This window comes from Odocoileus virginianus, chromosome 3, assembly GCF_023699985.2.
Source record: "Odocoileus virginianus isolate 20LAN1187 ecotype Illinois chromosome 3, Ovbor_1.2, whole genome shotgun sequence".
Taxonomy (NCBI): Eukaryota; Metazoa; Chordata; class Mammalia; order Artiodactyla; family Cervidae; genus Odocoileus; species Odocoileus virginianus.
Window position 1 is genome coordinate 17,888,561 of NC_069676.1, and position 27,003 is coordinate 17,915,563.

At 53.8% G+C, this 27,003-nt stretch overlaps 1 protein-coding gene and 1 long non-coding RNA gene across 6 annotated transcripts in view; one reads left to right on the forward strand and one right to left on the reverse strand.

Annotated features, from left to right (window-relative positions):
* The window catches only part of ZFR2 (zinc finger RNA binding protein 2), a 46,644-nt gene extending 36,463 nt beyond the window's left edge, over positions 1 to 10,181 (forward strand). For 3 of the 5 annotated variants that reach the window (XM_020895331.2, XM_070464977.1, XM_070464975.1), the window contains 7 exons: positions 1,889 to 2,063; positions 4,771 to 4,909; positions 6,313 to 6,410; positions 6,802 to 6,897; positions 8,253 to 8,364; positions 9,102 to 9,199; positions 9,901 to 10,181. In XM_020895331.2, coding sequence (XP_020750990.1) covers positions 1,889 to 2,063; positions 4,771 to 4,909; positions 6,313 to 6,410; positions 6,802 to 6,897; positions 8,253 to 8,364; positions 9,102 to 9,199; positions 9,901 to 10,080 — 898 coding nt within the window. In that variant the 3' untranslated portion in view covers positions 10,081 to 10,181. The remainder of the gene's footprint in view (positions 1 to 1,888; positions 2,064 to 4,770; positions 4,910 to 6,312; positions 6,411 to 6,801; positions 6,898 to 8,252; positions 8,365 to 9,101; positions 9,200 to 9,900) is intronic. The other 2 variants (XM_070464974.1, XM_070464973.1) reach the window with 2 other exon arrangements.
* Positions 10,182 to 16,709: 6,528 nt separating this feature from the next.
* LOC139034328 (uncharacterized) lies at positions 16,710 to 26,802 on the reverse strand. The gene is made up of 2 exons (XR_011486745.1): positions 26,713 to 26,802; positions 16,710 to 23,623 (listed from the first exon to the last, which is right to left on the reverse strand). It is a non-coding gene; the product is annotated as an uncharacterized lncRNA (long non-coding RNA).
* Positions 26,803 to 27,003: the final 201 nt, after the last annotated feature.

Here is a 27,003-nt window from a genome sequence, read left to right on the forward strand (position 1 = left end):
TTGGTTTTTTTTTTAATATTGTGTTTTTTTTTTTTATTAGTTGGAGGCTAATTACTTTACATCATTACAGTAGTTTTTGTCATACATTGAAATGAATTAGCCATGGATTTACATGTATTCCCCACCGATTGCACTTTTTTAAAGCCTTCACATAACACTGATGTCACGTTACACGTTCTGTCCTCACATTATTTTTCTTTTGTTGTTGTTGTTTGTTTCTTTTTATTTTTTGTCTTTTCCATTTTTTTTTTTACATTATTTTTCAAAAACATAGAAGTGTTGGTGGCTTTTTTTCCTCTCAGCTTTTTTCCCCTTCATCACACTGAGCTTTGTGGGATGTTAGTTCCCCCACCAGGGATTGAACCCAGAGCCCTTAGAGCATGGAGTCCTAACCACTGGACTGCCAAGGAATTCCCTTTCTCACTCTTTGTTTGTGGCCTTTTTCTCTGTGGAAATGTGTGTGTGTGTGTTTTTAATAGGAACATGATAAACTGTTGCATTATTTACTTAACTGTCACAAAGAGCGCATTAGTGTTGGTTTGTTTTTTTTTTTTCACTTTTATTATGGAAATTCTCTAACACACACAAGAGACCATACCTAAACAGAGAGTGACTCACTTGCTCTCTCCATCCCCCACCTTGCCCACAGTGGTTAAAGGAAACCCTGTCCGACACCCTATCGGGTGCCAACCCACAGCTAGAGTATGTCAGTGCATCAGTGCACATCTCTAAACAAGACTCTTTTTCATTTAACAAAACCAGAATGCCATGATCATCCTCAAAGAAAAATGAACAATAATTCTTTAGCAACATCAAATATCCAGTCAGTGCTGCAGCGTCCAATTGTCCCATAGATAATAATAATTCAGTCTTTTGTTTAGGAGGTTTTTTTGTTTTGCAGTTTGTATTGAATCAGGGTCCCAATTAATTGACAACCTGTAAGTCTCTTGATCCACAGGTTCCCACCTTTCTGCTATGCCTTTCCCCAAAGCGTCTGCTCCTTGTCCTGTAAACATTCCAGGCGCGGCTGGGTCCCTCCAGACCTTCCCAGGCTCCAGCACTGGTGGTCTGGAGACAGACCACAAAGACACCCATGTGCATCGCAGAACAAAGTAATCTCATGTCCTGAGGCATGACATGAAGCAAAGTGGTGGTCAGGGAGTGGTGGGAGTGGGTGGCAGCTTCTGAGGAGGTGACCGTGTGTGTGAGAGAGACAGACAGCGTGGAGAGGTGCCCAGGCAACAGTCTGGGTGGGCGAGCCTCGTGGGGAGGGAGTGGAAGGAGAGGGGGGTGGTATAGCTGCCAGGGGTGAGGGTGGGGGCCCCAGGAAGAAGCTGGGGTGTCCCCAGCCTGTAGTGGGGCAGCAATAGGAGGGTGACTGCCGGGCCAATGCAGCCATGGGGGTCACCTGCAGAAAGTGACCAGGACAGTGGTGGGTGGGTGAGAGCAGACTTGGGGGCAGGGGAGGTGGGACTAGATGAGCAGGCTGGAGGGGAGGGTAGGGCAGGGAGCAGCCAGCCAGGTCTCCCCAGAGGAGTCCAGGTGGGGGTGACGTGGCCGCAGAGACAGCTCAGAAGCCAGGGGCTGATGAGGGTGGCTGGGGTCAGGCAATCTTTTGCCAAGCATGCAGTTTATCAGCAGAGGGTGGCAGCTGCCAGCCCCGCTGAGCAGCATAGGTTCCCATCCTCAGGTCCGAGAACTCTCCCTGTTCTCCCAGTTCTCCCGGTGTCTCTCCGATCAGGCGCTCTCTGGGAAGGGCCATGCTCCCACTTTACAGATGAGGACATGGAGGCGCAGGGCGCCTGGCAAGGAAACCCATGCCCCTGCGTCAGGAGTTGGGGGTCCTTCTTCCCCGCCCCCTGCTGACTGGTCCATGGGTTTGTCTCAGCAGCCGCCCCAGCTCCTCGGCCCGGATCCTGAAAGGCGTGATGCGGGTTGGCCTCCTGGCGAAGGGGCTACTCCTGCGGGGAGATCGGGCGGTGCAGCTGATCCTGCTCTGCTCCCAGAAGCCCACCCGCGCCCTGCAGCGCAGAGTCGCCGAGCAGCTGCCCCTCCAGCTCCCGGTGAGGTGCCCGGCCGCGCTGCGCGGGGTCTGCCTGGGTGAGACACGGTCCAGTCTGCTTTTAAAAACAGGAGCAGGGATCCACTGGTGGAACTTGAGGGTTCCCTTGTCGGGGGGTTCACAGTAGGACTTGAAACGGTCTAACATCTGGCTCATGAGGACGGTCGCTCTGTCACACCCACACAGCGCCCATCCAGCTGGCTTGAGGACGGTCTGCAGGGAGAGCACTGGGGAGGCACAGGACTGCAGGGTTGGCCAGACTTTCAGCACAGTTCCCGTTGCTGTCGTAGGGCTCTTCTCACCCGAGATAGTAACTGGAAGAGGGAGATCACATCATGATGTTAACTGATCGTCTTCAGTTAAAAGGATCGCTTCCCAGGGTGCTTTCTCCTTCCTGTCTGCCACCCTTCCCGAGGGGACTCAGCTTCATCCCTCCTAGTCCTTCTCCAGGGCTCCCAGTCTGGTAGGCAGACACAATAAACAAACACAGAGAAGGCTGACTTCTGATGTATCTTCTGTAGAGCAATTCAAGCCTGGTGCCAGGTGGGGAGCACCCAGGGAGCGCGGGGTCCACTGCAGACAGGACCATGTCCTGCAGACAGGACTCAACAGAAGATGGAGTAGGTGAGGTGAGAGATGAGGAGAAGCCTTGACAGATGGGGGCAGGCAGAGTTCCCCATAGAGGAACGTGAACCTGCAGAGGCCAAGAGGCAGGAGGCCCACGGAGAGGTGAGCCTGAGTGGACGAGGGCCTAGATCAAGCCAGGCTTGAAGGCCATATGAGTGCTAAGTTACTTTAGTTGTCTCCAACTCTGTGCAACCCTATTGACTATATAGCCCACCAGGCTCCTCTGTCCATGGGATTCTCCAAGCAAGAATACTGGAGCGTGTTGCCATGCCCTCCTCCAGGAGATCTTCCTGACCCAGGGATCAAATCCGTGTCTCTTATGTCTCCTGCACTAGCAGGCAGATTCTTTACCTCTAGTGCCACCTGGGAAGGCCGTGTGGGGAGGTATGACTGCCTCCTCAGGGAAATGGGGCGACTGGAGGGCTTTAAGCAGGGGAGTGACACATTCCAACTTCACCACTTTAATCACTCATTTTTCCTGAACACCCCACGACATAGCAGTTTTTTGCTAAATACTGCAAGGGGTGCAAAGATGGCTCAGATGCCGGCCCTGTCCTCCAGAATCTGTCATCCCAGAGCCATGAAGATGGACGAGGCTGGAAAGAAGATAGCAGAGGCCATGGGAGAGCTGGTGGTGCCTGGCCCCCAGAGATGTAGACAGACCCTCTTAGCCGTCACCTGGCCGAGTGACTTGGGAACTCCAGAGCAACATGAGGGACACAGTAAAGTGTCTCCAGGCACAGGGTCACTGCACCAAACCCACCTTCGTTGTGCCGTCTCCCAGGGGGCAGCAGTCGGAGTTCTAATGGCCATGAGGAGAGTCCCTCCTCCCTAAGGTCCCCCTGTGAGAGACTGGCTGGACCAAGGACTGGAGAGGAGGGGACCTGCTGAGAGGGCGGGGCTTGCCTGGAGTCTCTGCTTGCAGAGGACCGACCCTCCGGGTAGCCCCGGGTGATGGAGCCGGGACTGGCGGGGCCGTAAGGATGCCCATGCTGGGGCGAGGCTGAACCCTGGGCCCCGTGGCAGGTGTGGGGTGAGGACCGGAGCCAAGGGGCCTCAGACCTTGCCTGGAGGCACCCCTGTCCTGCATTCCGAGAGACTATCGTCTGCCCTCGTCCTCCCAAGGGTGGCCTAGTAGGCCAGCTGAAGGACTATGTGGTTTTCACTCGATAATTGTGGATCTGTCAGGCCACGTTCCACACTCATGCGTAGGGAGCCTCACTCTTCCTTGTGACCGGAGGGCGTCCTGTTGCCACATGTCCATTGCTGGCTGGGTCCTCCCATGTAGTTGGACATTTGGGTTGTGTCCAGTGTTCTGGGTCACCAGCGAAGCTGCAGAGACTGATAACCTTGTACACACACTGCTCCACACGCGTGGGAGCACTTCCTGGGGAGAGTCTCTGGGTCCAAGGCACAAACCTGGATGCTCCTGGTGAGTGTCGCCAGGTCAGCCTCTACCAGCAGTTTAGAGATGCATGGATCTGCCAGCCGGGGGCTTCCCTGCTGGCCGAGATGGTAAAGAATCTGCCTGCAATGCAGGAGACTCAGGTTCGAGATCCCTGGGTCCAGAAGATCCCCTGGAGAAGAATATGGCAACCCACTCCAGTATTCTTGCCTGGAGAATCCCACGGACAGTGGAGCCTGGCAGGGCTACAGTCCATGGGGTCACACAGAGTCAGACGTGACTGAAGTGACTAGGCATACCAGCCCAGCCACTCCTCAGACTCCTCAAGTTTTGTCCTTCTTACGGGTGGCCACGACATGCCATTCTGCTTTTAATGTGATTCTTCCTTACATTGGGGCTCTTGTTTTTGTCATTGTGTGAAAAGGGTCACTTTGGTTTCTCTCTCTGCAAGCTATCACCTGCCAGTTTTGTTGTTGGGTTGCTGAACTGGTTGTTACTGAGCTCCAGGTGTTTTTTACATATGAAGGTACCTTGGTATTTCTACATATGCACTTCTGGAGGGTAAGGCTGCGTCTCGGTCCCTATGAAGTTCCAGAAGGCATGGGGCTGGGCACCCAGCTGTGTCTCACCTCTCAGGTGGAGTCCTGAAGCCTCATGTTGTATGTGCACCTTGCAGGTGGTCACAGACGACAAGTACGAGGTGTCTTCTGACCCGGACGCCAGCATCGTCATCTCCTCCTGCGAGGAGCCCCGGATACAGGTCGCTGTGTCCATCACCTCGCCCCTGATGCGGGAGGACCCCTCCGCAGACCGAGGTGCGGCTGGGCCCTTCTATTCAGCCCCCTCTTCCCACATAGCTGGCAGTCTAGGGCAGCACCCACTTCTGCTCTGGTTTAGGGGGAGGGGTGCCACCACCACCTTCCTGTGCTTCCGTCAAGCCTGGATGCCCTAGTCAGATAAGGGCCAGGCCTCGGGGTAGCGGAAGAAGGCAGGAAGAGAGCTGGGACAAGTGTCAAGTGGCTCAGAACCTGGCTGTGGCAGGCATGCTCGGGGCCCTTCCCCCTGAGCCTTCAGGCTACGCAGGCACCTGCTCCCCACCCCAAAGAGACCCACTGTGCCGGGTCCCCCAGCCAAGCAGGGGCCCTGGGGACCTGAGACACATGGGCACTGCTGCCTGGGTAAGTGGGAGGAGTACAGGCCGAGGCCAGAGGGCAGCCAACACAGAGGGTGTGGGCCAGGCTGGAGGGCACCCCGAGTCTCATGCCCAGGAGTGGAGAACCCCTGGGACAGCCCCTGGGACCCTTTCCCAAACTCCAGCCTTTCTCGGACTCTCTTCCTGATCGTTGCCTTGACTGAGGGCCACGAACCACTGCTGCTTTCTCTGATTCAACTCCTTTTTGGCTCTTCCATTTTTAAAGAAGAGAGCCTTTGAACTGTGAGTGGAAAGCCATTATCAATTGTCATAAGGGGAGTGTCACGTGTCATCTGAAAGTAGATGCAGTCAGAAGAAGCAGTGATGCCCGCCCTTCGACCCCAGCTTCAGGCCTGCTCCAGCTTGCTCCCCTGCCAACAAGCAGGGACTGGGAATGTTGGGGAGGGGGTGGGCTGGAGGGGGCCAGAGAGCAGGAAGCCCCTCTGCAGGCACCCTGGACCCCCAGAGCTGCTCCTCATTGGGGTCCATACCCTGCCGGCTGCTGCTGGGTGGGAGGGGGCTGCGTTCAGCTGTTTCTGTGCTGGTTCTCAGCCCCCAGAAACTGACCCAGGCCTGGGGGGCCGGGGGAAGAGCGGTGCTCCCTCCTGCGCCCTGAACACCAGGGTCTCACGGGATGAGGGGAGAAGAATCTTCCTAAAGCAAGCAGAAGGAAGAAAAAAATGGACATTTCCACCGACATGGGGCCCTGGTCATCCATGATGGCATGTGTTCAAACCTGACCCTAATCACACACGCACGTGGAAGTTTCTGGAAATCCAGCTTCATTCTTAGTTTTCCACCTGAACATGGAGCTCTTGGGGGAAAGGGACCACAGAGTCTCAGGGAGGGGTGAGATTTCAAGAGGGGAGCTCTGTGTCCCAGTGTCACTGTCTGGAGGCAGGGCCAGCGAGCCGAGCTGCATGTCTTCCTGATGAACGGAAGAACGCAGTGAGGCCCAGGGACCTGAGGGTCCAGGAGGTGGGAGCAGGGGCAGGGGCGGCCGGCCTACTTGCCCTTCTCTTCTAGAAGGAACCGAGGTGCCTCCGCCGGACCCAGGAGATGTCCTGAACCCAGAGAAGTGCCTCCAGGCACTGGCTGCTCTCCGCCACGCCAAGTGGTTCCAGGTTAGCAGCGGGCGGGCTCCCAGGAGAGGCCAGGGGCAGACATGGGTGGGGTGGCTATGTGTCCTTGCCCCGCGCTCCCCATCATGATGGAGGTCACTTCTTGGCCGATTGGGTTGGGAGCTTGAAAGGGGTGACCACCGCTCTGGTCCCGTTGGTTGGCACTAGGGCATAGACTGGGCCATTTGGGAGTGGAATCTGCTTCCAGTTGCCCAGGAGGCTGGGCTGATCACACTGGAGTCCCTCGATGCCTCCACTGCCAGCATGGGACCGCCAGCCAGGCTCACTGCCCTGACTCAGTCTCGCTCTCTTGGCTCTGACTATAGCTCCCCGTCCCACCCTAGCCATGTGCTCAGAGCTTCCTGGGGCTTCCCATGTGCTTCTTCCCCCAAAGGCGAGAGCCAGCGGCCTGCAGCCCTGTGTGATCGTCATCAGGGTCTTCCGGGACCTCTGCCAGCGCGTGCCCACCTGGGGGGCCCTGCCGGACTGGGTAAGACAGCGCCAGGGGGCCAGCCTTGCTTTAGGAAGCTCCCAAACCCTGCCAGGCCACAGCCTTGTTAGGCCAAGCCTCGTATCCTTGTCCAGTGTCCAGCTTTCTGAGAATAGGCTGGTGTCAGTCTGAGTCCCAGGGGGAGGCTTGCCACAGGACACGGCCTCATTTGACTGTATTATCTTAAACCCACAACCTTTCAGGCAGAACCAGGAAGCATGTAAATACAAGGGCACTCCAACAAAAGCTGGGGTGTTTGCCTAGACCTGCAGGCATTGGTGCAGAGGCCCGGGTGAGGGCAAGAAGCCAGTGCCTGTCCTGGCTCCACTTTGACCTCTAGGCCTGGGGCAGACCCGCCTCCTCTGAAGGAGAGAACCCTGTGGCCCTGACGCGTCCCTTCAGCTAGCCCTGGAGCCCTTCTAGGGGGAGAGGAGAGGAGGGAGGATGCAAGGGACCCTGGGTACCTCAAACCCCCAAAGTTGCCTCGTGCGACCTCCAGCGCCGCCCACTGGGTTTCCCTGCCTCGACTTTCAGGGTCTCATCTCTGAGTGTCCTCTCCTGTCACACACCCACTGACCTCCCCAGTGACCGAGACAACCTGTAGGTTTCTAAGGCTTTCACCTTTGACCTTTTCCCTGGGAATCTGGTCCTGAACTTGGAGGGACGCGTACCTCTTCTCTGCAGCCATCTGTAGCCAGTCCATCAGCTCCCATGCCCACAGGCGGGCTCCTGGACATTCCCCACACCCCAACCCAGGCTGCCCTTGGCCTTACTCACGGGGGCCATCTCCAAAACCAGGGGCTCTGGTGCCCCCCAGACCTCAGCTTCCTGCCTGTGGTCTGTGGAGACGTCCACTTTCAGCTTCACCCCGGGTGGGTGGCACAGCGGCTGCCCCGTGCTGAGTGACCAGAGAGGTTCACTCAGACATTTGCAGGGGGTAGGGGGTCACGCATTTCCCGGAGCCCGTTTCCCTTTAAGTGTAGACACGCCCCCACGACAGCTCACACCCCCAACCCTGTCCCTGAGCCCTCCAGGCAGGTGGCTCCTGGAGGAAGAAACAAGCCTGAACTAGGCCCCAGGATCCTGTGACCCTCAGGAGTCTCTCTGAACCCACGTGACACTAGTTTGTCACATTACCTTTGATGGGATTTTGCTAATGAGGAACCTGAAAAGGGAGGGTGACAAAACCCACCCATGGCCACGCCAGGGCAGTAAGGTCTGGTGACCCCCTGGGTGGGCATGAGGGGGCACTGGGCGGGAGCCTCTGGTCCCATGTCCCCTGGAGACCTGGCTGCCCGCACAACCGCTGTCCCATCAAAGGCCTGGGTCTCCTTTTCTGTCCCCGCCCGGCGCAGGCCATGGAGCTGCTGGTGGAGAAGGCCCTGAGCAGCACCAAGGGGCCCCTGAGCCCTGGGGATGCTGTGCGCCGAGTCCTGGAGTGCGTGGCCTCGGGGACGCTCCTCACAGGTCAGTCCCCACTGGCCAGCAGCTCAGACCCTGGAGCACTTGGCAAACACCAGGGGCCATAGGGGAGTGCGGCAGGTGGACAGAGGAGCCTCTACAGAACACTCGAGGACCCCATCCAACCTAGGCAGGACAATGGACACAGACACGCAAATGCGTGTCACTCACCCAAGGGAGCCGTGAGGCGGCGTGGACGGGTGGGAGGAGAGGCAGGTGCAGGCTGGAGGGGGGTTCCACCTGATCCTCTGATGCCACATCCATCCTTCCTGGGAAACCAGGGGTAGCCCGGGGGATGCTTCCGAAGGAAACGACAGGAGGTCCATGGTGAGCCGGGCAGAGATGTTCTCGGCGTCCTGAGTGGTAGCGAGAGGAAGAGACCAGGGGGGCAGCCCACGTGACATGTTAGATGCAGACAGTGTTTTCCAGTTGTTTTGGTGACTTGGATGATAGCATGTTTCATGGAAGAAGAGTGTGATACATAGGCTTGTGGTGTGAGCCCTTTATGTAACTGCACGCTCACCCACGTGTGCGCACACGTGCACACACACACACACACAGGCTGCAAGGAGCTCTGCTGAAGGCATGTGGGGCCAGAGGGGGACTGGCGGGGAGAGGCCCAGTTGTGGTCCATGGGCCCGTGGGGTCCAGGTGCAGACTTCCAACATCACAGAGCCTTGGTGGCAGCCTTCACAAGGGTGCATCTGCTTCTCTGCCGCTCCCACCAACCCCCTCTCGTCCAGATGGGCCCGGGCTCCAGGATCCCTGTGAGAGAGACCAGATGGATGCCCTCGGCTCCATGACCCTCCAGGAACGAGAAGACATCACAGCCAGCGCCCAGGTAGGAGGCCAGCCCAACTTGGGCCCACGTGAGCCGGCTGCAGGCAGCCCGGCTCCCAGCCCCTGTGCACATCTCTGCTGCATCCCGGGAAACGGTCTGGGCCCGCTTCCCATCCTCTTCCCTGCAGAATCAGGTGGCCTGTGGGTGACAGGACTGCTTCCAGGGACAGGGCCAGCCCAGCCCAGAACTGAGGCCATGATGAGGTGCAGACTTGGAGCTTCATCGTCCTGGGGGTACCCCATTGCCCCAGTTCTGCACACACCTAGCCAGGCCCCCTGCAGCACCTCAACAGCTTCAAGAACCAAAGCATTGCCCACCCCCACCCCCACTGCCCCATCTCTGGCTTCCCTTTCATTTGCAAATTTCTATTAATGAGCAAGTCTCTTCAGCAGACTTCACACTGGGCATGACATCATGAAGGGTCTTAAGTGGAAAGAGTCAAATTGCTGTTAATCGGAGCCCAACTGGGAGAAGCAGGATCCAGGGTCCCCCTAGCAAGAAGAGCTGAGGTTCCCGGGCTTCCCGGCAGCGTCCTCGGTACCAGCGGGTGTGAACAGCTCCCAGCACAGTTCCCCCCGCCCAGAGGTGCTCCGAGCTTGGCCATTGCTGGGATGGTGCGAGGATGCCTGAGTCTGCACAGGCTGTGTGAGGCGGGCTAGTGGGTGCGGGCAGGCAGGTCCTGACAGCTGGTCTGCCCCCAGCACGCCCTGCGCATGTTGGCGTTCCGGCAGATCCACAAGATCCTGGGCATCGACCCGCTGCCGCCTCCCAGAATCAGGCTGGGGGCACGCTTCCGGAAGAGGCCACGGGAGGCAGGCGAGCCAGAGGCCAAGGGAGGCGGCGACCAGAGGAAGCGGCCTCGCCTCCCCAACGGCACCTGACACGCTGCCGCTGAGCGGCCGCTTCACCCCTGACACCGACAGTCCATGTTTCCCTTTGCAGTAACGTTCTGTAAATTTCTTTAAACACACCTGTGCTTAAATCATTAGTGAACTCTCTTCATCTGGCAATTTGAGCTGTGGGGGTTGGAGCAGCACCCAAGGCCTGCCTTCACCCCGGGGTGAGAAGGGGCAGCACAACAGTTAACCCTGGCATTTCTTGCTAGCTTTAAAGTCACCCTGTGGCCTGCGAAGGGTGTGGGTTTTTAATGACTTGTATGGATGCACCCAGCGCACGTGGATTTGACATAACATGGGCAAGCCCACCAAGGGCCCCACATCAGGAAGCCTGCCCTGGAAGCAGGTTGGGAGAGGGTGTTGGCCAAGCCTGGGAGTGTGCCCAGGCTGGGGTCCCCCGTCCCCAAGTCCACCTGGTTCCAAACACACTGCCTGTGACAGCTCCCCAGCCTGGAGGCTCAGCCAGAGGTTTGCAGGGTCTGAGCTGGGCTCGCCCCTGCCTGCCATGGAAGGGGCCACAGAGCCCCTGGGTGGGGAGGGTGCAGGCTGGGTGGGCCCCTGACCCCGGGAACATCAGTGCCCGCCCCCGCCCCCCCCCTCGTCTGCATGCTGTGCCACTGCGATCCTTCTGCACTGTGGGGAGCCCCTCTGTGCGCCTCATTCGGGGCTGGTTTGCCTCCATCTTTCTCCCATCCTCCTCGCATAGGTGCAGCCAACGTGGGTCCGGGGCCTGCCCCTCAGAGGCAGGGTCTGGGGGCTCTGCCCGGGGTGGGGCATGGGATCAGGTGGGCCCACCCCCCCACTGAGGCAGGTGGGCGTGGAAGCAGCCCCACCCAGTCCCCACCCCCATCTGTCCAAACTTCCCTCTTTGCTACTTCTCCTCCTCTCCCCTGGCTGCCCAGTGGTGCTGAAGGGGCCATGTCCATCTTTGGGCAGACACCGTCTCTCCTGGTCACTTGACTGTTTCCAGTTCACCTCTGTGTTTGAGGGACAGCCTGTGTGCAGCTTCACATCTAGTGTCTTTGTGGAACCACCTGGAAGCTTGGAGGGTGGGGAATAAACGAGGTATGCTTGTGTCTTGGTGCGGCCCACACAGTCCTTCCTCGGGGCGCAGTGACCCTGCTGGGCTCTAGGCAGGATGAACAGCCAGTACATCTCCCCAAGGCCCTGAGGCTGGGAGTGTGGATGGGGAGGAGGTCCAGGTGTGGGCGTCTTCTCAGGCCCTCTCCTCACCGAGGTCCCCAGGGCCACAGAGAAGCCAGGCTCTGCAGACCCCCACCCCAACACCAGGGATCCAACACAGCACTCATCTCACACACATCCAGAGCCACTCCAGGAAGCCAGCCTGCCCTGGTTCAGGAGATACTCTTATCAGCAGGCTGTCAGCGGGAGGTGGGACCCAGAAGGCTTCCTGCAAGAGGGGGCAACCAAGCTGAGTTGGGAGGGGTGGCTCTCTGCCTACAGGCCCCCTACCAAGAGCTCCCCCGCTGTTTCCCCAAGTCCTCATTGCAAACCTCAGGGGGCAGCAGGAGGGAGTACAGATAAGGAGACCCGTCACAGCTGAGCCCCTGACAGCTTCAAGTCCACGGGGGCATCCCCAAGCAGTGGTTGGGAGGCCAGAGGGGTATGAGGCGGACAGGGTTGCGTGACCCCTGGTGGGAGTGGCACATGCCCGTGGGCACAGACCTGGGCAGGGAGACGGCCAGTACCTCCTGCTCAGAGCTGGGCCAAGGGAACATCAGCCCTCCAGTGCAAACAGAGCTGAGTCTGGTTCTAGCTGGAACGATATCTACCAGGAACAGGAAGTGGCCAGCTGGTGCCTGACCACTCGACCTCCCCAGGAGGGTAGGCTGTCTCCTCCACTTCCAGGCCCTTGCTGGGGGAGTGGCATCCCAACAATGCCAGGAGACAGAGCAGCCCCTCAGCAGGTCTTGGCCATGGTCACAGATCCGGCGCAGAGGACACTGTCCACTCACGCAGGGCAGCCTTGCCCACACAGCCCTCCCCCTCTGCATCTCCATCCACAGCCCTGCTGTTCACCCAGCTGCCCAGGCTACCACTGCCACCACTACTGGGGGGACCTCCTGGGTTCCTCTGGGCCAAGCCCATAAGAAGTCCTGTTGGTCCCCTGCCTGCTGCTCCACTCAGAGCTTTAGTCCTCCAGCAGCTGGGGCTCTGGGTAAAACTCAGGACTGCACCCAAGATAAAACCCCTGATCCTGACAATGCCCCCAGAGGAACCCCAGGGGCCACCCTCCACCTCAGTGTCTCCACTCCAGACTGACTAGTCTCTGCTGGTCCTCAGTAAACCAGCCCATGTCCCGCCGCCCCGGGGCCTTTGCACATGCTATTCCCACTGCCTGGTAAGCCCTTCCCCGACCTGTATGTACAGCCACTGCTCTTCTCCTCTAGGTCTCAGAGAGGCCTCCTGGACCCCCTCAGTGAAACTGTTAGTCACTCAGTCACATCTGACTCTTTGCGACCCATGACTGTAGCCCACCAGGCTCCTCTGTCCATGGAATTCTCCAGGCAGGAATACTGGAGTGGGTTGCCATTCCCTTCTCTAGGGAATCTTCCCAAACCAGGGATCAAACCCACGTCTCCTGCATTGCAGGCAGATTCTATGCCATCTGAGCCACCAGCCACCTTGACCCCTTTGGCCTGTCACATAACTCTGTCTATCTCCTTCAGACCCACACAGAACCGATTAAAATAGTTTGTTATCTGCCTCCCCCCTGCTCGCCGCCACTATGAATTGTCTGTGGACAGAAACTGTGCATCAGTCTTGATCACCATGGTACCCCAGGTCTAGAAGACACCAAGTGTAGCAAGTTAATACTCGAAGCCATGCCCCTGCCCTCAGGTGGGTCTCTGTATTGGAGGAATTCCTTTCCCAGCAGGTGAAATGACACCACCTGTTCTGGTCTCATCCCAGGAGATTACCGTACCAGTCAGGGTGAGGGCCTTTGACTAAGGCAATGAGAGGATGGAGGGAAGGGACAATGGGTTGGCACTTTTGGTGGGGGTAGTGGACAGTCATGGCTGCAACCCTGTCCCGCTACCATGGGCCTCGCTCTCATCTTGGCCACGGCAGCTCCCAGAATCTCACAAGCCATGGCTCACCGTCCCATCCCTGCCTCCTGGGGAAGACAGGTGTGACCTTCTCCATCAGGTGGTTGAAAACCAGCCCAGCTGACAGAGAGTTAAATCTGCCCCCCTAGCAACTGTGAGACACTGAGTTTAGGCAACACAGCCACAGACTCAGACAGCTGGTGAACGATGTACTCAGTCCAGATGGACGGAACGCCCAGGCGGTGGTGCCTGCTGCAGGCCTGAAGAGCAGTGGCTTCTCAGCTTTGCTTCCCAGCCCTCTTCCCACAGGGTAGAGGACCCCGGAGCAGGCAGGCGGCTGACAGGGAGACTCAGGACCAGGCAATTGAGAACTGAGAGCGCTGTGGGGGGACAGAGGGGAGAGAAGCAGCCAGGGACAGCGGGACCTCAGGCTGTGGGATGCTGGAGGCCAGCCTGGTTGCTAGGAGATGGTGTTGCGTGTGGGAGGGATGACGCGGGTGGTGTGGGCAGGGCCAGAGCCAGACCCGGCAGGCAGTCCAGGAGAGACAAATATGAGAGGGCAGACCTGCCTACGACCGCACCTGCTAAGGTCGCCAGTGACACCGAGTGAAAACCACGAAAGTGCACTGCAGCCCCGGTCCAGGTAAGTCACGCTCCGTGGCACAGGAAGCATCTCTGGGCTCGGCCGGTCCGAACTTGTTTGGAGAGATGTTGGCTCCATCCTCTCCCTGGTCACCTGTTAGTTCGGCTCCCAGGGCTGAGGAGATGTTTCAGGTAAGCAGATCAAGGCTCTTCAGAGTGAACAGGCCAGAGGACTCATGGAGAAGCCAGCCCAGAGTAGGCAGCTGGGCATGGGGAGTATCACCCTGTGTATATCTGCCCAAGTTCTGAAAAATAAAGATACTAGAAAACAGATATTTGCTGTTCATGGAACACCCATTTTCACAGCAGCAGGCTTCACAGCAGCCAAATGGTGAGAAAAAGCCAAAAGCCAAGTGTCCATTACAGATGATGAATAAATAAGTACGATCACTCACATGGTGGAATATTACTCAGCCTTTAAAAGGAAGGAGGTTCTGACACCTGCTACAACATGGATGAACCTTGTGGACATGATGCTCAGTGAAATAACCCAGACACAGAAGGACACACACTGTCTTATTTCACTCACAGGAGGTCCTAGAGGAGTCAAATCTGTAGAGACAGGAAGTAGATGGTAGGGGTCAGGGGCTGGGGGAGGGGCAGGGGATGGGGAAGTCACTGAAACTCTGGGGGCAGAATTTCAATTTGGGAAGATGAGAAAGTTCTGGAGATGATGGTAGGGAATCACATGAATGACTGCATCGTATGATGGGGATGATTGTGCAACCATATGAATACACTTAATGCCACTGAGCTGTGCATCTAAAAATGGTTACAGTGGTATTTTGTCTATTTTATTTGTCTATGGTATCATGTTTATTTTAACACAATAAAATTTTCTTTTCATGCACTGGGTTTTTCCAATTACAAAAATCTTGGAAATCTCAGAAAAAATGGAAGAAGGGAAGTAAAGTTAACAACTGTTAATACTGTTTCCTTCCAATTTTCTCATTTTCCACACTCTTGGTTACAGATGCGCTGTTTATACACTTTCATTCCTCCTTTTCTTCATTTGACATTTTAACAACTTTGATTTCTCAGCTGTGTTTTCAAGGTGCTTAGATATAGTTTTTCTAATTTAATTCCTCTGGAGACCTTTGGAGACAAATCTTTTTCATTATTATCAAGATGCTAAAATATGGTCCAACTCTCACATCCAAAAATGACTACAGGAAAAAAACCATAGCTTTGATTACATGTGTGTGGATGGACCACATTTGATCCATTCACCAGTTGATGGACATTTGGGTCACTTCCACTTTGTGGCTACTATGAAGAGATGTAGTTTTTTGGTCTGTTTCTTCTCTTTAGTTTACTATGTACTTGGGTAGAGTCAATTAACAATGTTGTGATAGTTTCAGGTGGAGAGCAAAGGGACTCAGCCATACATGTACATGTATCCATTCTCCCCCACAACCCCCCTCCCATCCAGGCTGCCATGTAACATTGAGCAGAGTTCCATGTGCTATGCAGCAGGTCCTTGTTGATTATCTGTTTTAAATATAGCAGTGTGTACATGTCCATACCAAACTCCCTAACTATCCCTTCCTCCCGACAACCATAAATTCCTTCTCTAAGTCTGTGAGTCTCTTTCTGTTTTGTAAGTTCATTTGTGTAATTTCTTTTTAGATTCCACATACAAGGGATGTCATACAATGTTTCTCCTTTGAAGAGATGTAGTTTTTAATAGCTGTGTAGCATTCCACTTAGTCATGTGGGACTCTTAGCGACCCCATGGACTGCAGCCTACCAGGCTCCTCCATCCATGGGATTTTCCAGGCTAAGCAACTTCACTTTCATTTTTCACTTTCATGCATGGGAGAAAGAAATGGCAACCCACTCCAGTATTCTTGCCTGGAGAATCCCAGGGACGGGGGAGCCTGGTGGGCTGCCGTCTATGGGGTCACACAGATTTGGACACGACTGAAGTGACTTAGCAGCAGTAGCAGCAGCAGAATTCCACTGCATGAACGTACCCTAATTTGCTTAATTGTTCTCTTGCTGTTGGATGTTTAGACTGTTTGCAGATTACAAATTACACCTCGGCAAACACCTTCCTGAATGTTTAAAGGAATGAGCATTTTAACGCATTTGAAACTTCCATGCGCAAGACCACATTCCATCAGAGCTGTGTGAGTTCCCCACCCCACCCCACCCTCACTTTAAACTAAAGAGACCCACTCCGGTCCCCAAGTCAGGACCATGCCCTCTCATTTTCCAAGATACTTTCCTGCACGTCCGTTTAACAGTTAGGTCTCCCTCTGCCATGTCTTGGATATTCAGCTGTTGTTCTATCGTCATCTCATTCATGCAACACATGTTGATCGAACACCTTATTATGCGCCATGGGCCATTGCTCGTAGGACCTCTCTGTGCCCCCGACTGAGAATGCTGAGGTTGGCTCAAGGTTCACTCAGCGAATCGACTCAACAGACATGAGTTTGAGCAAACTACAGGAGACAGTGAAGGACAGGGAAGCCTGGCATGCTGCAGTCCATGGGGTCACGGAGAGTCGGACACAACTTAGTAACCGAATAACAACAATCAGCAAACATCGCCTTCCTTGGGAGAACCCAAAGTGGAGCCAGAGTTGCTTCACTCAGAAAGGGTGACTCTGTGGCCCTTTACCATATTAGCCTTAGAGTGTCAGGAGCTCACTTCACTTCCCAGAGCCTCTTATGAAACTGGATTAAAACTCATAGCACCAACCTTGCAGGGCAGTGGGGAAGACTCAGTAATGAAATACATTGGGCTTCTGTTGCTTTACGCGTGCTTCTCGTTGCAGTGACTTCTCTTGTTTCGGAGCACGCACTCTAGGGTACACTGGCTTCAGTAATTGTGGCTCATGGACCCTGGAGCACAGGTTCAATAGTGGTGGTGCACCAGATTTAGTTGCATCACGGCTTTTAAAAAACTTTTATTTATGTTTAATTAAAGGATAATTGCTTTACAATATTGATTTCATTTCTGCCACACATCAACATGAATTAGCCATAGATGTACATATGTCCCCTCCCTCTTGAACCTCCCTATTATACAGAGTGAAGTAAGTAGAAAGAGAAAAACAAATATCGTATTTTAACACATATATATGGAATCTAGAAAAAGGGTACTGATGAACCTATTTTCAGGGCAGCAAAAATGTCCCTGATGCTGGGAAAGATCAAGAGCAGAAGGAGAAGAGGGTGTCAGAGGATGAGATGGCTGGATGGCATCACCGATGCAATGCACATGAACTTGGGCAAACTCCAGGAGATGATGAGGGACAGGGAGGCCTGGCGTGCTGCAGTCCATGGGGTGGCAAAAAGTCAGACATGACTGAGCAACTGAAGAACAGCAACAATGGAGACACAAACATAAAATGCATTTTTTTAAAATGCTTGCTGCCCCGAAAGGTTTAGTCCCAGGGATATGGGCGCAGTGGAGGGCAGGGGTGAGGGCGAACACTGGTGATTAAAATGGAAGTCATGCACAGAACATGCATGTGAGTGAAAAAAGCCCTACAGGTGCTGCTGATGTTGGAGGACTCCCCAACAGTGTCCAATCCCCCCATAATCACCTGAGTGAAGCCACTCCCACGGTGAGGAGCTTCCTGTCAGCCCTGTAGCCCTCTCCTCTTGAATGTTAACCATCAAAGAAGCTGGAAATAACTGGGAGGAGGGCTTCCCAGGTGGCTCAGTGGTAAAGAACCCATCTGCCAATGCAGGAGTCATAAGAGGCGCGGGTTTGATCCCTGGGTCAAGAAGATCACCTGGAGGAGGCAATGGCAACCCATTCCAGTATTCTTGCCTGGAGAATCCCCATGGACGATGAACAAGCCTGGCAGGCTGTATCCCGTAGGGGTGCAAAGAGTCAGACAGACGGAAGCAAACTGAGCGTGCATGAGCACACAACTTGGAGGAAAGAATAAGAACAAAAGAAAGCAGTTCTAGAAAAGAAAAAAAAAAAAAACACCTTATGTATATAAACTATCCTCAGAGAGCTAGTAGAAAGTACACGAGCCAGGAAACAAGCTTAAATTTGCCCTTTGAAAAGGAATGCTCAAAGAACCAGAAAAAAGTCCTTGGAAATAAAAAACCTGATGATCGAAATCCAAATGGCAACAGAAGGGTTGGAAGACAAAAAAAAAAAAACAGAAGACAAAAAGAAAAAAAAAATGTAGACAAGAAAATTAGATCAATTCAGGAAGCCCGATACGTGACTAAGAAGAGTTCCAGAGACAGACCAGGGACATCAAAAGTGGAAAAAATCACCAGTGACATCATCCAAAAAAGTTTGCCAGGAATGGAAAACATGACAGAGCCCACCAAATGTATAGCATCACAGGTGAAAATAGATCCACAGCAAACCCACACTGTAAAAGGGCAGGATATGGAGAATAAGGAGAAGATAGAAGGACTTCCCTGGTGGTCCAGTGGCTAAGACTCTGCACTCCCCCTGCAGGAGGCCCAGGTTTGATCCCTGGTCAGGGAACTAGGTTCCACATGTCACAGTGAAGATTCTACGTGCTGTAACTAAAACCTGATGCAGCCACAAAAATAAGAATTTGGGTGGGGAGGGCAGAGACATCACTTTGCCAACAAAGGTCTGTATCGTCAAGGCTATGGTTTTTCCAGTAGTCATGTATGGATGTGAGGGTTGGACCATAAAAAAGGGTGAGGGCCAAAGAACTGATATGTTTGAACCAAGATGCTGGAGAAGACTCTTGAGTCCCGTGGACAGCAGGGAGATCAAACCAGTCAATCCTAAAGGAAATCAACCCTGAGTATTCACTGGAAGGACTGATGCTGAAGCTGAAGCTCCAATCCTTTGGCCACCTGATGTGAAGAGCCAACTCACTGGAAAAGAACCTGATGCTGAGAAAGACTGAGGGCAGGAGGAGAAGGGGCGATAGAGGACAAGATGGTTGGATGGAGTCACCAACTCAGTGGACGTGAGTCTGAGCAGACTCCAGGAATTGGTGAAGGACCAGGAAGCCTGGCATGCTGTAGTCCATGGGGTCACAAACAGTCAGACACAACTGAGTGAACAACAAAAACAAAAGAAGACAGAGAAGATTCTACAAGCTTCCAGAGAGAAAAGAGGAGGGGGAAAAAAGTGACAAGCAGAAAATGAGGAAGCAGAACAGTTCAGATTGTTTAGCTGTCCAAGACTGGAAGCTGGAAGACCTGAGGCGAGGGATTGTGTACCCAGAGCGCTCTGCTACCCAAAACACCTGTCCTCAGTCAGACCACCAATCACACAGGAGAGTGAAGGAAAACACTTTCTCCGGGAATGCCCGGGGAGTATGAATTCCTAAAACAAAGGCACAAACCAATAAACAGGAGACTTGGCCCCAAGAAACTGGAGCTACATCTCAGGAGTCCTGGGTGCTAAAGAAAGAGGGGTCAGAAGCACAACCAGGCAACAGCTGCTCCTGTTTGGGGTAGTTAGTTCCACTCGAGGAGCTTGGGGAGAGAGAGAGTCACAGACATACAAAACAAAGGCAATCACTAACTCCAGGAAGAGCAAAGAACAAGTCCTAGAAAATAAAAGTGTTCCTTAGTGGACACTGTTGCACTGTGAACAAAAGTTTCATATAATATAATCCCTGAATATTCATTTAAGCAAAAATCATGATACCTTTGTTTGAGAACTTTGGAGAAAAAAATATGCCCCATAGAGTTAGGTCTGTTCTTTCAGGAATAGGAAATCAATGGACAATGAACATTCCAATGATAAATCCAGAGATACGTAAACCACTGGGGAGTGAGACACACGGTGCTTTGTTTAAAACATTTTTTTAAGCTTTGTACAGTCCTCAGCACAGAGCCAAAAGTTCTACAAACATTGCTACTATTAATTTTGACAAGAGGAAAACACATATACCCTCGAGGGGCCCATTGCTGAGTCGAGGAGCTTTATGTGGTTTGGAAAGCACTTGAGAACTTCCTGTGTGCCATGAACAGCAACATATTTCTTTTTTTTTTTTTCTTTTAAATATTTATTTACTAGGCTGCACTGGGGTATTACTTTACTGGCATATGGGGTCTAGTTCCCCGACCAAGGATGGAACCTGGGCCCTCTGCATTGTGAGCCCCAAGTCTTAGCCACTGGACCACCAGGAAAGTTCCCACATTCAATATAATTGATGAGGAGTACACTTACAGGATCAAATAGATTAGAAAATGTGCCTACATTAAAAGAAAATAAAAACAGAGAGAGACCACAGGTCAGCAAACCACAGCCCACTTACCCACCATCTAGCATGCATCATCTGATTTTGTGCATCCCGGGAGCTAAAAATGGTTCTTTACATTTTTAAATGGCTGGGGAGAAAGCCATATTGCATGATGCGTGAATAGTACATGAAGCTGAAATTTCAGCGTCCATAAGTAACATTTCATTGGAAGGCAGCCATACCTGTTCTCTTTCCCTTGTGTTCTCTCTCTCTACGGCGGCTTCCGTGCCACCATGGCAGAAACGAGTAGTTGAGACTTGCGGTTCTTGGGATTTCCCTGGTTAGAATCCTGGTCAGGGAATTAGATCCCACAGGCTGCAACTAAGACACAGTGCAACCAAAAAATATACATAGTAAAAAAAGAAGAAAAGACACTTGGCCCTTGATGGAGAGTTTGCTGACTCCTGCGTTAGAGCATGAGGGTGTGGGACAGGATAGGGAGTATCAAGGTGGGACCCTGGAGCAGGGGCAAGTTTCTGGGTACCTTGTGGGCCACCCGCTCTTCCTCTAAGTTTACCCTCTTGCATGATTCTGTGTTCTTTTGTGCTGGGAGAGCCTATCCCATGCCAGGCTCCAGAGATAAATGATTGCCCAGGCTGCAGCCAGCCTCTGCCCTTGCTCATGGAGCCTACACTCCATCAAAGAGAGCAAGGCAGATCCCAGGCAACTGACAAGAGCGAGTGAGACAGGGTAACAGGCAGTAATCAGGCTTGGATGGTGGGCGGCCCCTCTGGGTGGCCGGGAAGGGTCTCTTGGAGGCGTTGTTGGAAGTGCTAAGAAGGAGCCTGCCTTGCGAACAGCTTGGGGGAGCACGTGCTAGGAGGAGAAAGTGGCATGTGCAAAGGCCCTGGGGCTGGACAGTGCCGGACCATCTGAGGAACAGGAGAGAGATGCGAGCAGAGGGGACAGCGGCCCCACCAAGCCGTAGCCGGGAGCTGGGTTTCATGAGCACAGCTGGCACCCGGGGAGGTTTTTGGTTTGTTCGGCTGCATTGGGTCTTAGCTGTGACATGTGGGATCTTCACTGAGTCATGCAGATATCTTTGTTGTGGTGCATGGACTCTCTAGTTCTGGCGAGCGAGCTCAGTAGTTGCAGTACAAGGAAGGGCTTAGTTGTTCCACGGCATGTGGGCTCTTAGTTCCCTGTCCAGGGATCAAAACTACATCTCCTCCACTGCAAGGCAGGTTCTTAACCACTGGGCACCAGGGATGTCCCCAGGGGAGGTGTTAAGCCAGGAAGTGACATGGTCCCAGGCTACAGGTATGGAACCCACAAGCGTGGCTGGGAAATGAGGTGCCCGGCTCCACTTCTGGCACCAGGAAGACGGGACAAAGGACTGGGGAAGAGCAGGGAGCCTCTCCCATTGAAGGCAGATCCACCTAAAGCTCACCCTGGCACCGAGTACACTGCCCGAGAGGCCCTTTCTTGCACCAGGCAGGAGTGGCCCAGTGGCCTGCACTCCAGCTGCAAAGCATTTTTCCTCGAAAGAAGAGAGCGTTCCCGTGCTGAATCCCCATGTCCCCTGGCAGGGAGAGAAAGCTAAATTTAAAAGTGTGCTAACTGGGGCAGTCCGATCCGGTGTGTGCTCAAGCTGCGGATCAGCTGGGGACCCAGTAACCTGGCCATCCCCACATCTGGCAGCAGCTGGCCTTCCACATCTATGGAGCTCTTATAGGTTCACTCTATTTGGGGGGGTCTACCATGTGCCCCACACCTTGCTGGGCAGTCAGTGTGGGTCCTGGAGCTGGATTGGCCTGGGTTCAAAGCTCCTATGTCCCAGGGTGGGTTTCCTAGGTGACTCAGTGGGTAAAGAATCCACCTGCAATGCAGAAGACATAGGAGATGTGGGTGGGGATGATCTCTTGGAGAAGGGCATGGCAACCCACTCCAGTAGTCTTGCCTAGAGAATCCCATGGACAGAGGAGCCTAGCAAGCTACAGTCCATGGGGTCACAAAGAGTCTGACATGACTGAGTACCCTCTTAGCTTCAGCTTTCTTGTCTGCAAAATGGGGCCAATAAGAGCGCTCACCTCACAAGTAACAGGTACGGCTCACTAGCTTCCCTCTCCCCAGTATTCTCTGGCTTTAAAAGTACATTTTGGGACTTCCCTGGTGGTCTACTCGTTAAGAGTCTGCCTGCCAATGCAGGGGACACAGGTCCGATCCCTGATCTGGGAAGTTCCCACATGGTGTGGCACACCAAAGCCCGTGCGCCACAACTACTGAAGCCCGGGCACCCTAGAGCCTGTGCTCCACAATAAGAGAAGGCACCTCAGTGAGAAGGCCTCGCACCACAACAAACAGTAGCCCCACTAGCTGCAACCAGAGAAAGCCCACAGACAGCATCAAAGACCCAGCATAGCCAAAAATAATTAAATATTTTTTAAGTGTGTTCTGAGCACCTCCTCTGAATCGGGTACTGAGGCCACAGCAGTGAAGGACATCATATAAAAGCCTCTGCCTTCAGGGGGCTGATGTTCTAGAGAAGACACAGCCAGCAAACAAGATGCAGTACAGTCTATGTTCCTTCTGCCCGTGGTGGTTCTACAGGGCTTCAGGGGAAGGGCGTGTGAAGTATCAGCGGGCTGAAATATTCTGTGGGGTTCTGGAAGGTGGGGTACATCTGGGGAAGTGTCCCAGGCAGGAGGCACAGGAATGCAAAGGTCCTGAGATGGCAGCAAGCCTGGGAGCTTTGAGGAAGAGGAGACCAGTGCCTCACCTTGGTGGAGCTGATTGTAATCCCAACTGGTGTGTAACATGAAGTGCCTGTTACATGACACATAGTGTGCATTATTGTTGTTGTTGTTGTTCAGTTGCTCAGTTGTGTCTGACTCTTTGCAACCTCATGGACTGCCTCACGCCAGGCTTCCCTGTCCTTCACCATCTCCCAGAGTTTTTTCAAAGTCATGTCCATTGAGTCTGTGATATCCAACCATCTCATCCTGTCTCCCCTTCTCTTCCTGCCCTCAATCTTTCCCAGCATCAGGTTCTTTTCCAATGAGTTGGCTCTTATCAGGTGACCAAAGTATTGGAGCTCCAGCATCAGTCCTTCCAATGAATATTCAGCGTTGGTTTCCTTTAGGATGGACTGGTTTGATCTCCTTGCAGTCCAAGGGCCTCTCAAGAGTCTTCTCGAGCACCACAATTTGAAAGCATCAACTTTCCAGCGCTCAGCCTTCTTAGTGGTCCAACTCTCACAGCTGTACATGACTACTGGAACAACCATAGTTTTGACTATACAGACATTTGTCAGCAAAGTGATGTCTCTGCTTTTTAATACAGGTCTAGGTTTGTCATAGTTTTTCTTCCAAGGAGCAAGCGTCTTTTAATTTCATGACAACAATCACCATCTGCAGTGATTTTGGAGCCCAATAAAATAGAGTCTATCACTGTTTCCATTATTTCCCCATCTATTTGCCATGAAGTGATGGGACCAGATGCCATGATCTTAGCTTTTTGAATGTTGAGTTTTAAGCCACCTCCTTCACTCTCCTCTCTCACCCTCATCAAGAGGCTCTTTAGTTCCTCCTTACTTTCTGCCATGAGAGTGGTATAATCTGCATATCTGATGTTGTTGATGGGAGGGGTAGCCAAACTACAACAGTGAAAACAGAATAGAAAGGTGAAGAACAATGAGATTTGGACAAGGAAAAGAAAAGCCTTCGGAGGGGGACAGGGTGGGTCCATCAGGGCTTCTCTGTGGCGAGCAATGAAAGTCAGTGCCACCTGACCCGGTGGGTGGAAGGTATATTTAGCAGCTCATGGAAGGGAACACCCAAGAGTTCCTTCTTCTCCAGCTGGGTTTAAGGCAACCCAATCTGACTCACCAGTTCCACATCATAGACTCCATTCATCTCAACACCCAACTTCTGGTCCCATTTTCCGTATTTGTTGTTCAGTTGCTCAAAGAGTCGTGCCTGACTCTTTGCGACCCCATGGACCGCAGCACGTCAGGCTTCCCTGTCCTTCACCATCTCCCAAAGTTTGCTCAAACCATTGAGTCAGTCTGAAGCCTCCAAAAAGCAAAGACCAGCTTCCAACATGAGGCAGAGCATAAACTCCAGGCATGGCTGGATCCAAGCATTTTAATTCTTCCTGAGGGAGTCAGTCTCTCTCTCTGCTTCCCCTGGGCGGGTTCCTTCTCAGGCAGGCTGATGGGCTCAGTCACCATGGTCAGGTCCACGCCCATCACACAGTGAGAAGAGAGGGCTAGTGCTGTGTGCTTTCAGGGAATGGAAGTGGGTTGGGGTCTTGCTCTGAGACAAGTGGGGACACCTAAGAGGGCACTGTAAAGATGGAGAGAACTGGGGGTGCCAGCCAGACAAGGGCAAGGACATTCCAGGCAGAGGACAGTGGGGACAGATGCTTGCCAACTCCTGTGGTTCAGTGCTGCCAGACTGCTGGGTACTTGGTGGGAGAAGGAGGTGAGACCTGGGAGGTCAGCTGGAGGTTGAACACAAGAGCCCTGAACACCAGATTGAGCGCTTTAGGCTCTGCCCTCAGGCAATGGGGAGTTCCAGAGGGGTATGAAGAAAAGGAGGGCCACAGTCCATCCCTTGTCTGTAGAGTAGAAGGTGGAGGACTACAAGAAGGAAACCTGGAGGAGCCAAAGGAACAGTGAGGGGCTTCTGTGTCACCAGCCTGCACCACAGGGCTTGCCTGGGTTGCGGGGGGGAGCCAGAGAATTTCTGGAATCAAGTCAACAGGACTGGAACCTGGAGGGTGAGGAGCCCGCAACTGGGGATGTCTGGGGGTGTGACCCGTGATGTGGCTACCCACTGGTTTCAGGCAGGTAGAAGGCAGGAGGCAGTAGACACTGGTATGGCCACCCTGGGGACTGGAAGAACATCTTTGTGATTCAAGGTGGTCAATTCTTGGATGCCTCTAGGCATGGGAAGCTCACCCCTTATGTGGCTCTTACCCACATAAACCATGGGCTCAAATCTGTCCCCCTAGAGTCAGGCACTGCACTGTGCCCCATGCCTATGCCAGGGGGGCCTCCCCTTCCCAGGCCAGCCCTTGTTGGTAAGGGTACGTGATGCCGTTTGCTCAAGACTCTCCTTCTCTAAGCTCAGCACCTCTAGTTTCTCTGGTAGGGCCATCTTTCAGGGGAGGGCCTCACAGAGCGTGGGACAAGGACCCCGTCCCGGGGAGGATGGAGATGTTTCTGAGACACAAAGTGTCACGGTTTGCAGAGGGAGATAGCAGACCCATTCAACCTCCTCCCATCTCTCTGGTGGCATCAAGGAGAAAAGCTCTGTGGGGTGCCAGGGCACCGGGGTAGTCGTAAGCACAGGCTGTGCTGAGGAGAGCAGGCAGCCCTCCCTCGCTCGCCGGGGCCTGCCACAGTAGCTGGTGTGATTCTAACAGTGCTGCTGGGTTTCCGCTGTGGCCACTTTGACGCTGCGCTGCTATTTTGGGCAAGTGATGATGGTTTGCCATATACGGTTGACCCCCAGTGACCCTGCCAAATGCTAACTGCAGGGTCCCCAGCCCCTTGGTCCAGAGCGGTGCCCATGGCTGGGAAGTTGGGTGGGGGGGGGGCACCTGGGACAATCCCACAGCCAGATCCATGGAGCCCAGAGAGCCGGATGAGCCGGCAAACACTGCCAGTATTAGCACATTACACCACCACAGAGAAAGACGCCCCCTCTCTCGCTCCGCTCCTGCCTGCTTCCTTCATTGGGAATAACCTTTTGCAGGTTCAAGAGTCCCCTTCTGGAATGTTCCCCTTGGACTTGCTGTTTCCTGTATAACCTGTATGGGATCACACAGTTTGTTTTCTATCACATTCTGGTAAATGGTGGTTGTTTCTGACAACCAGAGATTTTAGCATTTTCTTATACATAATTTCCTAGTTTTTGGTGCATAATATTGCATGATATTGAATATCTCTAATTCCTGTCGTGTGCTTAGCTTGTCGTCATATCCAACTGTTTACCACCCCATGAACTGTAGCCCATCAGGCTCCTCTGTCCGTGGGATTTTTCAGGCAAGAATACTGGAGGAGGTTGCCATTTCTTCCTCCAGGGAACCTTCCTGACCCAGGGATTGAACCCACTTCTATGTCTCCTGCTTTGCAGGCAGATTATTTATCCTGTGAGCCATTGGGGAAGCCCCTAATTCTTGTCATTGGGCCTCTAGTCCCAGAAATCACATGACATCTTGGTGCACAGACACTTAGACTTTGGGGGTACCAGAAAATTAAATTCTGGGCATCTTGGTGCATCACCCTCCAAAGGTCAGCTTCATCCTTGTCCTTACGGACTCATCCACTCATCTATTAGAAAGTATTCGAAACGAGCTCACAGAGGAAGAGCTGGGGGCTGGGCCCGCAGGCCTTCAGATGCTCAAGGAACTGCCTCCTGAGCCGGAAGCTGGTGCTGCCTGGCTCTACAGAGGAGGAAACCGAGGCACGAGCTGGGTTGGCCTTGGGGAGGCCCAGTGTTGCTCTGCCAGGAGGCCTCCAGTTCCTGGTGATGTTTTTCCCTTTAGTCTCAATTCTCCCTTAATTTCAAGGATGATAAGAATATTCATGGTGGTTGACATTTTGAGGGCCTTCTTTGTGCTGGGCACCAACAGCTCTTTCCTAGGGCCAGGTACTGAAACGAGACTTTAGAGTTGGCTGAGGGCGTTGAAGTCAGAAGGGTCCACTGTGTTGTCTGGGCTCTGAGACTTGCTTACCTGCCTAGACGGGAAGCTCTCTCCTTCCCCTCCCTGTGCCTCGTTGCCCTCGCTCCGGGAGGCGTGGATTCCCGGAACGCGCGGGTTGCGCGCCCCGCGGCGCCAGGCCGGGAAGTGGCGTGGATCTCGAGTGCGCCGCCGGCCCCCGCCGGGGCCGCGCGGGAGGCGCTGGGGGCCCCGGAGGCGGGGCGGGGAGGGGCCGCCAGTGGCGGCGGCGCGCCGAGCACACCGCAGTGCGGCCGGCGCTAGGACCCGCGGGGGCCGCTCAAGCTGCCGCGCCTCCCGCTCCCC